Source organism: Nothobranchius furzeri, chromosome 2 (genome assembly GCF_043380555.1).
Source record: "Nothobranchius furzeri strain GRZ-AD chromosome 2, NfurGRZ-RIMD1, whole genome shotgun sequence".
NCBI classification, from domain to species: domain Eukaryota; kingdom Metazoa; phylum Chordata; class Actinopteri; order Cyprinodontiformes; family Nothobranchiidae; genus Nothobranchius; species Nothobranchius furzeri.
The window spans coordinates 66,103,698-66,116,928 of record NC_091742.1 but is presented as its reverse complement, the minus strand read 5'-3'; the positions used below and the strand labels follow the sequence as shown (position 1 = coordinate 66,116,928).

Below are 13,231 nucleotides of genomic sequence, written 5' to 3'. Positions count from 1 at the left end.
TAACTAGAGCTCAGTCAGTTTGTGTAATTTCATCCAATGGTTTACGTAAAAACTAACACTTTTATATACGTGTCTGAAGCCATTACGCAGTGGAACGCTGGCAACAAAGCTCTGCCTGATCAGCACTATAAATGATAAATGATCCCCACTTGTATAGCGCCTCTCAGAGTAAGGACTCCAAAGCGCTTTACACTACAGTGTATCATTCATCCATTCACACACACATTCACACACTGATGGTGATGAGCTACGATGTAGCCACAGCTGCCCTGGGGTGCACTGACAGACGCGCCCCACTATTTAAATCAGTCATTTGTTATTCTTCCAATCAATTACTAACCAAAACATCATGCTTTATGCAAAATATTAAATGATTTTCAGCATACGATCTTTACAGAAAACATAAAACCCTAAAAAAACTGCACATAAAATATAATAAGAAACAATATTCACTTATCACTTAGAGCAGTGGTTCGCAAACTTTCAGCCTGACCAACAGATGTTTTACGATATTTAGAAATTTTCATTATATTTGGAAAGTTTTTATTTATACATATAAATATATAAATCTCATTTTAAATTGTATATTTTACTTTTTTTATGATTATGTGGCACACTTGACTTATGTACCTAACGCATCAGCATCTGCCTCTTTTTCACAGCTTTTTTTTTTTGCATTGTCGCTATGTCTGTCACGTTTGCGGTGCTTTTACCATCATTTCTACATCCATCACGTCCCAGAGAAGGTTAAACCTACATCAAACCCAACGTTTGGAGCTCGTAAACTTCACACACTCTCGTGCAGCACCAGCTGTCTGATGCTGCAGCAGCGCCAGTATTCCCGGCTGGATGAGTGAATTTCTTCATCAGAGTCAATATTCTGCTTCATAATCAGAGTCAGTCATTACCAGACAAAGTGATCAGTCAACAAAGACCAGACCTGCCGGCAATTATACATTTTAGCTCATATTTGCGCTCTTCATGCTGCGCACATCTCCTCCTCTCCCCGACTGGGAACCTCTCGGCGGGAGGCGATTTTCAAACTCTTAAAAACTCCAAAACTTTGCTCAGCCTGAAGGTTCCACATCTCCACTATCTTAAGTAGTAACTTCATGAGGGATCATATTTGTAGATGAGACTTGTTAAAGTCACCAATGAGGCTTTGGCACTTAAAACGAGTAAGTCCCAACACTGACAACAACGTACTGAAACTAGAACCAACATGCATAAACAAACAGATCGGTCCAGCCTGCTTACACTGTTGGTCTTTTTTAAATACGCAGTAATCGTTGCGTGCCTTTTTCGCTTCATCCGGCATCCTAGCAGCAACCACTTTTGCGCCTCTGGAATCAGTGTTTGTTTACGTCATGCTGCATTCAATGTAATTGGAAAAAGGAGCATCAAGCGCTAAACCTCAGATTTTGTTTTCTTTCTGGCCTTAGTTGGGGGGGTCGGATAGGGGTCGATCTGAATCTGGGGGGGACAGATCCCCCCTGTCCCCCACCCTATCTGCACGCCTGTCTATAAGTGCCCCTTTTTTTTACTTTGAGCACCCGCCCCGCAGGCAAAACACCGGTCTGACATCTCCATGGCTACAAGGTAGAGCGAGACAGGGTATCTGCAGGTTTAAGGGAGCCAAATTTAAGACTTTTTAAGACCTTTTTAAGGCCACTTTGACCAAATTTAAGCCATTTTTAAAAATTAAATTGAAGCTATCATTTCCAGCTATTGCCTGGCTGGAACCGGTGCCAACCACGTCGCGAACTTGGGATCAACCATCCAGTTATGATTAAACTTGCACTTCCCCATGGCGCAAGCTCCCACTAGCTTAACCAGCTAACATGCTCATCTAAAAATAACCCCCTTTCACAACCAACTGAATGTGTACGGTTCCACTTATGCCAACATCATACACAAAAAATGCTGAACACTAACTAGAAATTCAAGAAAATTTTATAGAAATTAAATAATCTTGTTTATTGGGTCTTTGGTAATTTAAGACCTTTGGAAACTGTATTTAAGGATTATTTGTCATTTTTAAGGATTTTTAAGGCCTTAAATTTGGAAAAGCAAATTTAAGTCTTTTTAAGACTTTTTAAGGACCCGTGGATACCCTGGCGAGAGCAGGGACAACCAATCACACGTTAGTATGATGCGGCAGAGCCAGTCAGTGAGCTTGTAGGCGGATCTAAGGGAAAATAGGCTTCAGCTTGAGGCGGCTGCCTCTGCATGGTCCTAGTGCCCGATATGTATCAAAGTATAACAGTTTTGTATGGTAAAATCTGACGAACGACTGGAAAAAGGGCACTTTGGACAAAAGGGGCAGGTGCTCAAGCACCCTCACCCCCCACCCCCCCGCATGTGCCAGGTGCTAAACATATAGATCATTATTTTAAAGTTTGAACCTCATTCTCATAATTTCACTGTAATGTCCCTCCATAGACTGACCATATATTCATTCAGTCATCCACCAGTACCTGTGTCCATGCTGTCCAGATCCAGGACAGAGCAAGTCACCCCCAAACCAACTTTTTTTTTGCTGATAAATGACATGAACGAGTGTCTAATCGCGCTGCAGACATGTGTAGTCAATAATTTAGAACTTCAGTGTATTTTAGTTAAATTTTAAATATTCTGCCTAAAACTGTCAGTATTGCACCGTCGTCAGGTAAAAACTCTGCGCTGTATTTGAATTTAAATCTGCCACCGCTACTGGCTAAGAGGTATGCTATGATGTAAACTGGTACATTATGATGTCACAATGCCATTGTAAGCCTGTGTGTTTGTTAGCAGCTCTGCCCTCTCGGTCTGCCAGGCAACAGTATTTGTTGCATTTTTCGAATATTACGTGGGAGTGAAGTTAGTCTCTTGTAGGGGGGTGACTTGTTCTTTAAAGGTTTTATTGAAAATATTTTTTCAACACTAAAACGCAATGGATGACTCAAATTGTGTATGATAAAGATGTGGTGGGCCACAGTTGTGCTTAGACTACATTTATTGCTTTCTGTTCTATTGAATACTGTATTGTACATCCTGGTTAATAGGAATACCAAAAAGGAAGCGTATATATACAGGTGCTGGCCAGTAAATTAGAATATCATCAAAAGGTTGAAAATATTTCAGTAATTCCATTCAAAACGTGAAACTTGTACATTATATTCATGCAATGCACACAGACCAATGTATTTCCGATGTTTATTACGTTTAATTTTGATATTTATAGGTGACAACCAATGAAAACATCAAATCTGGTATCTCAGAAAATTAGAATATTCTAAAGGCCAATGAAAAAATGTTTGTTTCTCTAATGTTGGCCAACTGAAAAGAATGAACATGAAAAGAATGTGCATGTATAGCACTCAATACTTAGTCGGGGCTCCTTTTGCCTCAATAACTGCAGTAATGCGGCGTGGCATGGACTCGATCAGTCTGTGGCACTGCTCAGGTGTTATGAGAGCCCAGGTTGCTCTGATAGTCGTCTTCAGCTCCTCTGCATTGTTGGGTCTAGCGTATTGCATCCTCCGCTTCACAATACCCCATAGATTTTCTATGGGGTTAAGGTCAGGCGAGTTTGCTGGCCAATCAAGGACAGGGATACCATGGTCCTTGAACCAGGTGCTGGTGGTTTTGGCACTGTGTGCAGGTGCCAAGTCCTGTTGAAAGGTGAAGTCTGCATCCCCATAAAGTTGGTCAGCAGCAGGAAGCATGAAGTGCTCTAAAACTTCCTGGTAGACGGCTGCATTGACCCTGGACCTCAGGAAACAGAGTGGGCCAACACCGGCAGATGACATGGCACCCCACACCATCACTGACGGTGGAAACTTTACACTGGACCTCATGCAACGTGGATTCTGTGCTTCTCCGCTCTTCCTCCAGACTCTGGGTCCTTGATTTACAAAGGAAATGCAGAACTTGCTTTCATCAGAAAACATAACTTTGGACCACTCAGCATCAGTCCAGTCCTTTTTGTCCTTGGCCCAGGCGAGACGCTTCTTGCGCTGTTTCTTGTTCAAGAGTGGCTTGACACACGGAATGCGACACCTGAATCCCATGTCTTTCATGAGTCTCCTCGTGGTGGTTCTTGAAGCGCTGACTCCAGCTGCAGTCCACTCTTTGTGGATCTCCCCCACATTTTTGAATGGGTTTGTCATCACAATTCTCTGCAGGGTGCGGTTATCCCTAGAGCTTGTACACTTTTTTCTACCACATTTTTTCCGTCCCTTCGCCTGTCTGTTAATGTGCTTGGACACAGAGCTCTGCGAACAGCCAGCTTCTTTAGCAATCACCTTTTGTGTCTTGCCCTCCTTGTGCAAGGTGTCAATGATTGTCTTTTGGACAGCTGTTAAGTCAGAAGTCTTCCCCATGATTGTGGTGCCTTCAAAACAAGACTGAGGGACCTTTTAAAGGCCTTTGCAGGTGTTTTGAGTAAATCAGCTGATTAGAGTGGCAGCAGGTGTCTTCTATATTCAGCCTTTTCAGAATATTCTAATTTTTTGAGATACCAAATTTGGAGTTTTCATTAGTTGTCACTTATGAATATCAAATTTAAATGTAATGAACATTGGAAATACATTGGTCTGTGTGCATTGCATGAATATAATGTACAAGTTTCACGTTTTGAATGGAATTACTGAAATATTTTCAACCTTTTGATGATATTCTAATTTACTGGCCAGCACCTGTATATATATATATACATATATACATATACACACACACACACATATATATATATATACATACATATATACATACATATATATATATATACATACATATATACATACATATATATATACATACATATATATATATATATATATATATATATATATATATATATATATATATATATATATATATATATATATATATATATATATATATATATATATTGTATCTAATGTCAGTTGTTGTAGTCGTATTTACAATAATTTCATTTAGACCAAAAAAATCTGCTTGTATGATGGATTTCTGGTCAGGGTCAATGCTTTAGAAGTTAACCCATCAACTAGGGCTGGGCGATATGGCCTAAAGTCAATATCACGATATATTGAGGATCTCACCTCGATAACAATAAATGGACAATAACTACAGGTATGCGCATAAAACAAAAGTTGTCCAATAGATGGGGCTGTCACATGTATCACGTTGAGTCACATTTCTACGTGACTCAAGGTGGTACAGCTTCTTAAAGGTAACGTTACCAACCTACACACATCTTTTCATTTTTTTATCATCAAATTTATTGATGGGAAAAATGATTTTGATATAAGTCAGAAATTTTGATAACGATAATTTTTCGGTTATTTCCCAGCCCTACCATCAACATATAAAAAATGGACATTACCCCATTGCTCATTGCTCTCCCTGTTAGTTGCTGCTGCTGACTGAGGCACCGCAAAACCGAGGCTCATCTATGGCCACTGGGTTGGCTGGCATACCTGCTGAACACCTAAGGTATGCTAGCAGTAGTTAGCACCACTCCTTGCTATATGCATTTCATAATTTCTTGCTCATAGATGTTTGCCTAATTCAGTGCTAGCTGTTCTGTTGGTCCCAGTGATGAAAGACAAGGGTGGGAGAGGTGGTAGCATGGATACCTATAGGCCCATTGCTCTGGCTAGCACTCTCTCAAAAGTCTTGGAAAGAATTCTGCTGGACAGAATTAATGACGCCTTAAAAATCACAGCCAATCAGTTTGGCTTTGAGTCTGAGCGTGGTACAAACATGTGTATAAATGCCCTTAAATGAGATTGTGACCAAATACAGAAACCAGAACTCCTCAGTCTCTATGTGCTTCATTCCAGCATTTCATTCATTGTCTCAGTTATCTTGTTTCAACCATCATTCATCATAATCTGTTCATTATTGTTCCTAACCCTCAGTTCACATCTGCCTGCTGCCCGTCCGGCCTGCACTCCCACCGCTCACCTTTCCTGAAGTCCTGGACAATAACCCGTTCAACTCTTCAAGCCACCACCTTGCCTACAAGCTCACCACCTCCTCAGATCTTACTCCTTCCCTCCCCCTCGAGCCCTCAGCTACCAACAATACAGTAGGTCACAACTCTCCGTTCACATCAGCTACCAGTCTGCAGCCAGTTAATTCACTCATTTCCAGAATCTCTCGAGCCCGAGACCATCGCCACACGTTGTTTTCTCCCTCAATTTTCCTTAAATAAACCCTGTTTGCTTTGATTTCCTGTGTCCGAGACTGATTCTTCGTGTCCTGGTACAAAAACTCAACCCCAGCAAGTCAAATATTCATAAAGTTGCTGCAAAGAGGTGTTACAAGATGCATTGAACACATCCTGGTTTACTGGTATGGTAAGCAAATGTTACACATAAAATGAGGAACAGTATCTCTGAGCCATTTAAGCTCAGTAATGGAGTCAGACATGGATGTGTTCTAGGCCCTCTTCTTTTTAACCTGTACATGGATGATTTATCAGTGAGGTTAAAGGTCAGCAGGACTGGTTGTGCAGCGGGTGGTGTCATAAATCATATGATGTATGCAGATGATTTAGTGGTTCTAAGTCAGAGCACCGCTGGTCTACAGCAGCTACTAGATATCTACTCTGACTACAAGTAGAACACAACATTGTGTATAATGCAGCTAAAAGTGTGGTTAGGATTCGCCGGGCCGAGGAGGACGAGCAAATGAAGTTTCCAGAGTTTTATCTGTCAGACTCTGTGATTAGTGTCACCAAGAATGTTAAACATGTTGGTCATATAATCACTGAGGACATGATGTCATGTACAGGCAGTGCTGTATGTTATACGCTCAGAGAAATACACTCGCTCCTAAGTTTGAGTCTTGCTCTGATAAGGTAACGATAACCTTGTTTAAGGCTTATTTACATATCTGAAAGGTGGCAGCCCTACCTGTGTCCATGCTGTCCAGGTCCAGGTGGTGAAGAACACACGATGAAGCAGTCCCAGCTGATGGATGATCCTGAAGTGGTAGCAGGTTTTCTTTAGCCGTGTTTAGCTAACAGCTGCAATAGAAACAAAGCAGGAGAGCTGATTAAGATGCTGCTTCCGAACAACGCAGGAGATTAAAGATCCAACGCTTTGGTTCTGATCAGCTGAGGACAGATCCAGTCTGGAAAAGAGGACCTTTGGTCACCTGAGTTCACGGAGTAGAGCTAACCGCTTTTTCCTCCAGAGTCACATTCAGATTCGGGGCTTTTCCGTCGGAGAGTGTGAGCAGGATGGATCAGAGAGCGAGCAGCGATCCTGCATCATGACCAACTCAGATGAGCGAGTCTGATAGAGGGAACCTCTTCAATCTGATGAAAGCAGCAAAACGAGCGCGTTTCTCAGAGAGGCCAAAGGAACAGCAGCAGATCCAGAGGGCAGGAAGTCTAGAGAAAAGCTTTTCTGACCCACGACCTGATTCTGGAGCTCCGATTGTCACGAAGACCGCAGAATATTTTCTCTGGTTCTGGAAAGAGAACACCTCCTCCACAGCCTGGTGAGAAGATTTCTGCAGCAGCAGTTAGTCGCTCTAGCTGATCAACTCTCCCAGAGACTGAAGTGAAGACATTTTTACTGCAGAGCCTCAAATATTCTCCTCACACACCAGAACAACAACAAGCTAGCTCTGCTAGCAGCTTCCGGTTTCTGCTTCTTCCGATGGTCGGTGACCAGTTTAAAGGTGCACTAGCGCCACCCGCTGGAGCCTAATAAAACACACCTGTGTGTTCAGAATGGGACTAATAAAAAACACAACGTGATGTCTTCCTCAAACAAGTACTTAAAGTAAAGACAAGTTAGTTTTACACCTGATATAATAATTTTGTTTTTTACTCCATTTTTATTTTAATGTTGTTTGTTTTTATTTAATCTGTTTTTCTTTGATGTAAAGCTAATCATGTGTCTGTTGCTGCTGCCTCTTGGCCAGATCGTTGTTGTAAATGAGAATGAGTTCTCTATCAGCTCATCTGGTTAAATAAATAACATTTTAAGTTGTTTATTCAAATGCACTGACAAACAAGTAAAATAATTTTCCTTATTGATGTTTCATTATCTAAATACATTTTATTTACTTATTTTTATATTCTTTATTTAACCAGGAAGGTTCCATTGAGATTAAAATTCTCATTTTTGAGGGAGCCCTGGCCAAGAGGCAGTAAAAGATACAATCACAACACTTTTGTTACAGTTATGTACAAAATTATAGAAGGCAGTTACAACCAGGGGCGTGGGACAAGAACTATGCCACAAATTGCCTTATGTTGCAATCAGCACACTTTATTTTCCACATGCATTAGGAGAGATTCTGCCACCCTCAGTCCCTGCGACAAATCTGAAGATTTTACAAGATGTACACCTTTTTATTCTTCCTCTCATGCTGCAAAGTTTCATGTTGACCCCTCCCTAACTTTGTTGAAGGCCATCACCTGTTGCCTTGGTAACTGACATTCCTCTCTGCTTTCACTCCCTCCTCCAGATAAGATGGGAGACACATTGCCCCATCTGCTTCCTACCCTATCTTCCTTTGCTAAGGCTGCGATGACATACGTCCTGGCTTTTGCCCTTTGAACAGCTTTTAGATGGTCTAGTCTGCACCTGGCCTGCGCCTGTTGAGAGTCTCCTTCAGCACAAGCTGAAACTTCTAGCAGTATCGGCCTGCATAAATCAGCTATAGGTCTAACTCAGTGCTAGGCTGTCACAGGTGAGTCATCCATTTGGTATATGCATCGTTCAGTTCAAAGGGATGTGAGTAACACCCTATCACTGAAATTATTAATGTGGGGATTAGCATACAGGTGATTAATTATAAGCATATAAATACACGTGTGATCAAACCTTATTTTCACAAAGCATATTGATGATTAACCATAAAAATGAATATATGCTTGTCACTTCTGTGATTAAACATTATTTTTCCTTACATAGGCCATCTGGACTGTGGTTCTCCTGTTTCAGCCAGAAGAGGAAATTTGACCTCAGTAAGATCAGTCTGGTTATTGGATCCTAACTGTGGAAAAACCTCTGAGGGAATGTGATGACACCTTCCTCTTACTCCATAGAACTCACCTGCTCAGGTAGATGGTGTCTGGCTCTTATTTCTACCTTGTCATGAACTGTATTTATCAGCTGTAACTGTAGCAAACACAGAGCAGCAGAGAGAAACGCTGAAGGTTTGTTACTGAAGCCTACTGTCAGAGGAAGGTTCTGACTTCTGCAGCTGCTTCAGAACAAACGCTGGTGCTGAAGTCATCCTGAAAGTGAAAACTCAACAACTTGGTCACTTTGTGTTTCTCTGCTTTTTCTGGGCCGTGGGCAGAAGGTGGAAAACACAGAAACCAGAAACAACACAAACACAAAAGTTGTTCACTTTGTTGTTTTATCTCAGATGTTTTTTCTCTTCTCACTTTTTATTTTCAGAGACGTTTTTGTTGTTTGTCCCTTTTTGTCTGATGAGGTCTGCTCCACTACCTCCTGTAAACAAAACCCTTCTATGGAAACGTTACCTCTGAACAGTCGTCTGTCATTTTACATGTTTCTGTTTTATTTGTTCACTTCACATTTATTCACAATTCTTTCTCATCTAAATGTAACTTTTCCTTTTCCAGAGTGAACTGATGCTTTTGTGTGTTGCTATCTTTGTTAACACAAATGTTTTCTCCACACAGATCTGACAAACTGATGAGTTTCCACTGAAGGTGTCTGATGCTCCTCTTCCTCTCTCTGTCCAGACTCAGACTGGTGGATGGGACTTACCGATGTTCAGGTAGACTGGAGGTGAACGTGGACCAGTCCTGGTCCTCAGTGGGTGAAGATGCTTTTGACCAGCAGGATGCAGAGGTGGTCTGCAGGGAGCTGGGCTGTGGGCCTCCTTCAGTCCTCCAGGGGGGGCTCTATGGAGAAACAGAGGCTCCAACATGGAGCAAAGAGTTCCAGTGTGAAGGCAACGAGACTGCTCTGTTGGACTGTAGAAGCTCAGGTTCAGAAAGAAGCACCAGCTCACCTGGTAAAGCTGTTGGACTCACCTGTTCAGGTAGAGGAGGAGCTACACACCTGATTCAGTTAACTGGGTTATTTCTTCTTCAGTATTTTCTCACTTTAAGATAATATCAGGTTGATGGGAGAGGCCAGTCACTGTGCTGGGAAGCTGGAGCTGTTTAACCAGGATCAGTGGAGACCAGCGGTTGACTGGTCTGATGTCTGGAACAAGAACTCAGCTGCTGTAGTTTGTTCTAACGTGGGTTGTGGTTCTGCTGTTTCAATTAACACATCAAAGGAATCATCAGAAAGACCCGCGTGGTGGATAGATGCATCCTGTCTGCAGTCAGCATCTCTGCTGATAGTGTTTAGATCCGCATGATTATTTCTCTGATGAGACCCTGGAGGTGATCTGCTCAGGTGATCCGGAACTCTCCACATGTTTAGTAACTTTTCAGCAGGTTTCACTTGTTGCCAACAAAACACCTCAAAGCAGAACTGGTGAACCTGTAGATGAACGTCTCGTTAACATTAGAGTCTATTCCACTTTCAGGCCCTCTCTGTTGTGCTTCAGCTTGTCCTCCAACAGCCCTTCCCACAGATGAAGTTGTCATGTTTATACATGCTTGTAACCATGGCAACTAATCAGTCTCATGACATTTTTCATTGATTGTTTGAGAACAAACTGGAGCTATTTCTATCTCGTTACCAGGTTTGTTGGTGTAGCCACAGATCTCCCTCTCTTCCTTCACTGACGGGGTCTCCAAAGCCATAAAACAGGGGTCTGAGGTTCCCATTGGCTCACATTTCAGCATCATGTGCTCCATCACACCTTAGTACCAAAGCGGTTCCTTCCAGCTCATCTTCATCACCTCCACCTCAACACAGAAATAATCATCAGCTTTTATTCTTTTATCGTGTCGTTCTGCTGCTGATGCTGCTTTCTGTTGGACTCTGCAACTTTTCCACACATCTTGTTGTGTGATGATTTCTAGATGTGTGAGTCAGCTGACCACAGATCGGTAAAAACGTGGTTTAGAAGTTGTGAGTGAAATGAAATCTAGACTTTCTGCTGCATCAGGGTCAGCATTAGAGCTCCTGTCACTGAGAGAAAACACAAACATTTACAGATGATCTGATTCTCTCCAACACTCATGTCAACAATGATGCTGTGTGTTATTTGTTCACTAGATGGTGATTTTAATCAGAGGAAGAAAAATCTGTCTGAAAATGTCATTTCTGTTTGTCCTGGTCTGACCCTTTCAGTTAAAGTCTAGTATGTTTTATTTCTATGTTCCATCATTAGAATTCTGATGTTTTATTGATCATTCTGTGGTAATTTTTACACTTTTATGTATTCATGCTGAATTATTCTATTTTCATTGAAGTAACAACAGCTGTTCTGCTTAATTTCTTTGTAAAAACAATAAAAATCTATTTTAAAGTTTAATTTTCGTTAAATAAAAGTTAAGACTCCAGTTCCTGTGTGGTTTGGAGCTTTTCCTCATGTGGCAGAGGAAGAAATGTGTCTGAAAATGTTTTAGTGCCACTTTTCTGATGTAGAACCAAGTTATTCTACAGCTCAGGTTTTATTTTTATTCTTCATTTAACTCACTTTCTTTCTGTCCTGATGTAAAACTTTTTATCCTGCATTTAGTTTTTGCTCAGATCATTTAGTGAGAAATGTAACATTTTGTTCCATTTCCTGTTGTAGAAGGGGTAAATATGCTGCTTTTAAGCTTAATATACTACCTTTACTTATGACCAATAAGATGTGATATTCTATAGAAATATAGAATATCAACCTGATTGATATTTGAATGTTTAATCAGAAGAACTAGGATTCTTTGCTTTTTCAGTGATCATAACACACTTCGTATTATTTCAGACCGAATCAGGTTTATAAAAGGTAAGAAATTTATTTTCTAAACAAATTAAAAACACGACAACTATGTAAGGATTTAATCTACATCTAGTTAACGAACCATAAGACATGAGATTCCATAGTGAATATGAAATCAATCTTATGGATCTTTGGGTACTTTTAACCAGAAGATTGTAACTTTTTATTGCAGGGATTATGTAACACTTCGTATTAACTGAGAGACAAGAGAAGAGAGAGTCGCCTTTAAAACGTTTAAGAAGATTTATTTCTAAACAATTTTAAACAAGACTAACTCTAAACTCTAAGTGATTAATGGATCTTGTTGTGAATGAGACGTGAGATGAATGGTGTATGTGTGAGTGGTGTTGTCATTAGAACTATCATATCCGGAGAAGCAAGTCTGAATGATGTTATGATGTTTTGCTCTTAAGCTATGATCTGAGTTTCATAAAAACATAAGACGCCATTTTGTCACTCCACACATACCCTTAGGATGAGACCTCTGCACAGATCCAGAATGACAGGTCCTCGGACCATAGACATAGTTTTTTTTTTTTTGGGGGGGGGGGGGGGGACATGTCCCCCCACTTTTTCCAAAGTCAAGTTTTGACCCCTGCACTTTTTACCATCCAAAAACAATATTACGCTATATTAAATTGACACTGGTTGAGCTCTAGGTCCAAGTGGAAAACAACCGTTTGTGTTGAAGCCTGTTTCCCATTAGAGCATACTGTAAAGATACCCCCCCCCCCCCCCCACACACACACACACACACACACACACTTCCAAAGGTGAAAATTACGTCCATGCCTCGGACCCCCCTTTCGGTACCGGAGCCGATGAAACAGCGTCAGCAGTACGACACACTAGTCTTGGGATTGTCTCCAGGTAAAAAGGGACAGTTGGTTGACAGCATCAGATGGACCCAGTGGGTCAGTGAGTTCAGCTTTTATTCTGAAAGGAACCGTTGCTTGGTTGATAAAGTGCAAACGATTTTATCCAGCTTGTTGGTTCTTTGCTTAAAAAGAGTTTTTGCTACTCTCTTCTCCTCGTGTGTGTTAGTTAGTCTCGGCTTTAGGTATTCATTTTGGTATTTGGTATTAGATTCAACTCTCTGGGAATCCCGACCTAGGAACGGCTAATTGACTTTGATTGTGGACTTTTCCCAGCGTCAAAGATTTTGCCAAAAGACAACTTTAAACAGACACATGTCTCCACACAGGGCTCAATGAACTAATTTAACTACACAACTACCAAAATTATCATTGTAGCATCTAGATCCTAGATAGTATTGCAACCCTGATTGTTGTCCTGTACCCTAGATCAGGGTCTCTTCCAGACCATGATCCACCTCTTCCTGTCCTGCAAGCTCCATATTGTGGCCACTAAG

The 13,231-nt window shown here is 41.1% G+C and overlaps 1 protein-coding gene and 1 long non-coding RNA gene across 4 annotated transcripts in view; one reads left to right on the top strand and one right to left on the bottom strand.

Annotated features, from left to right (window-relative positions):
* The window catches only part of LOC107373296 (zinc finger protein 271), a 44,738-nt gene extending 36,973 nt beyond the window's left edge, over positions 1-7,765 (bottom strand). Inside the window, exons 1-2 of one of the 2 annotated variants that reach the window (XM_054736764.2) lie at positions 7,132-7,765; positions 6,888-7,000 (exon numbers count right to left, since the gene is read on the bottom strand). In XM_054736764.2, the coding sequence (XP_054592739.2) occupies positions 6,888-6,897 (10 nt within the window). In that variant the 5' untranslated portion in view covers positions 6,898-7,000; positions 7,132-7,765. Of the gene's footprint in view, positions 1-2,477; positions 3,097-6,887; positions 7,001-7,131 lie in introns of those variants that run through there. The other variant, XM_070547493.1, reaches the window with a different exon arrangement.
* A 664-nt stretch (positions 7,766-8,429) lies between these two features.
* Positions 8,430-11,434, top strand: LOC139064283 (uncharacterized). 2 transcript variants are annotated; one of them, XR_011517361.1, is made up of 4 exons: positions 8,430-8,682; positions 8,907-9,055; positions 9,710-10,011; positions 10,669-11,434. It is a non-coding gene; the product is annotated as an uncharacterized lncRNA (long non-coding RNA). The 2 variants fall into 2 exon arrangements; XR_011517360.1 differs by having other exon boundaries at positions 9,710-11,434.
* The last annotated feature ends 1,797 nt before the right edge of the window (positions 11,435-13,231 follow it).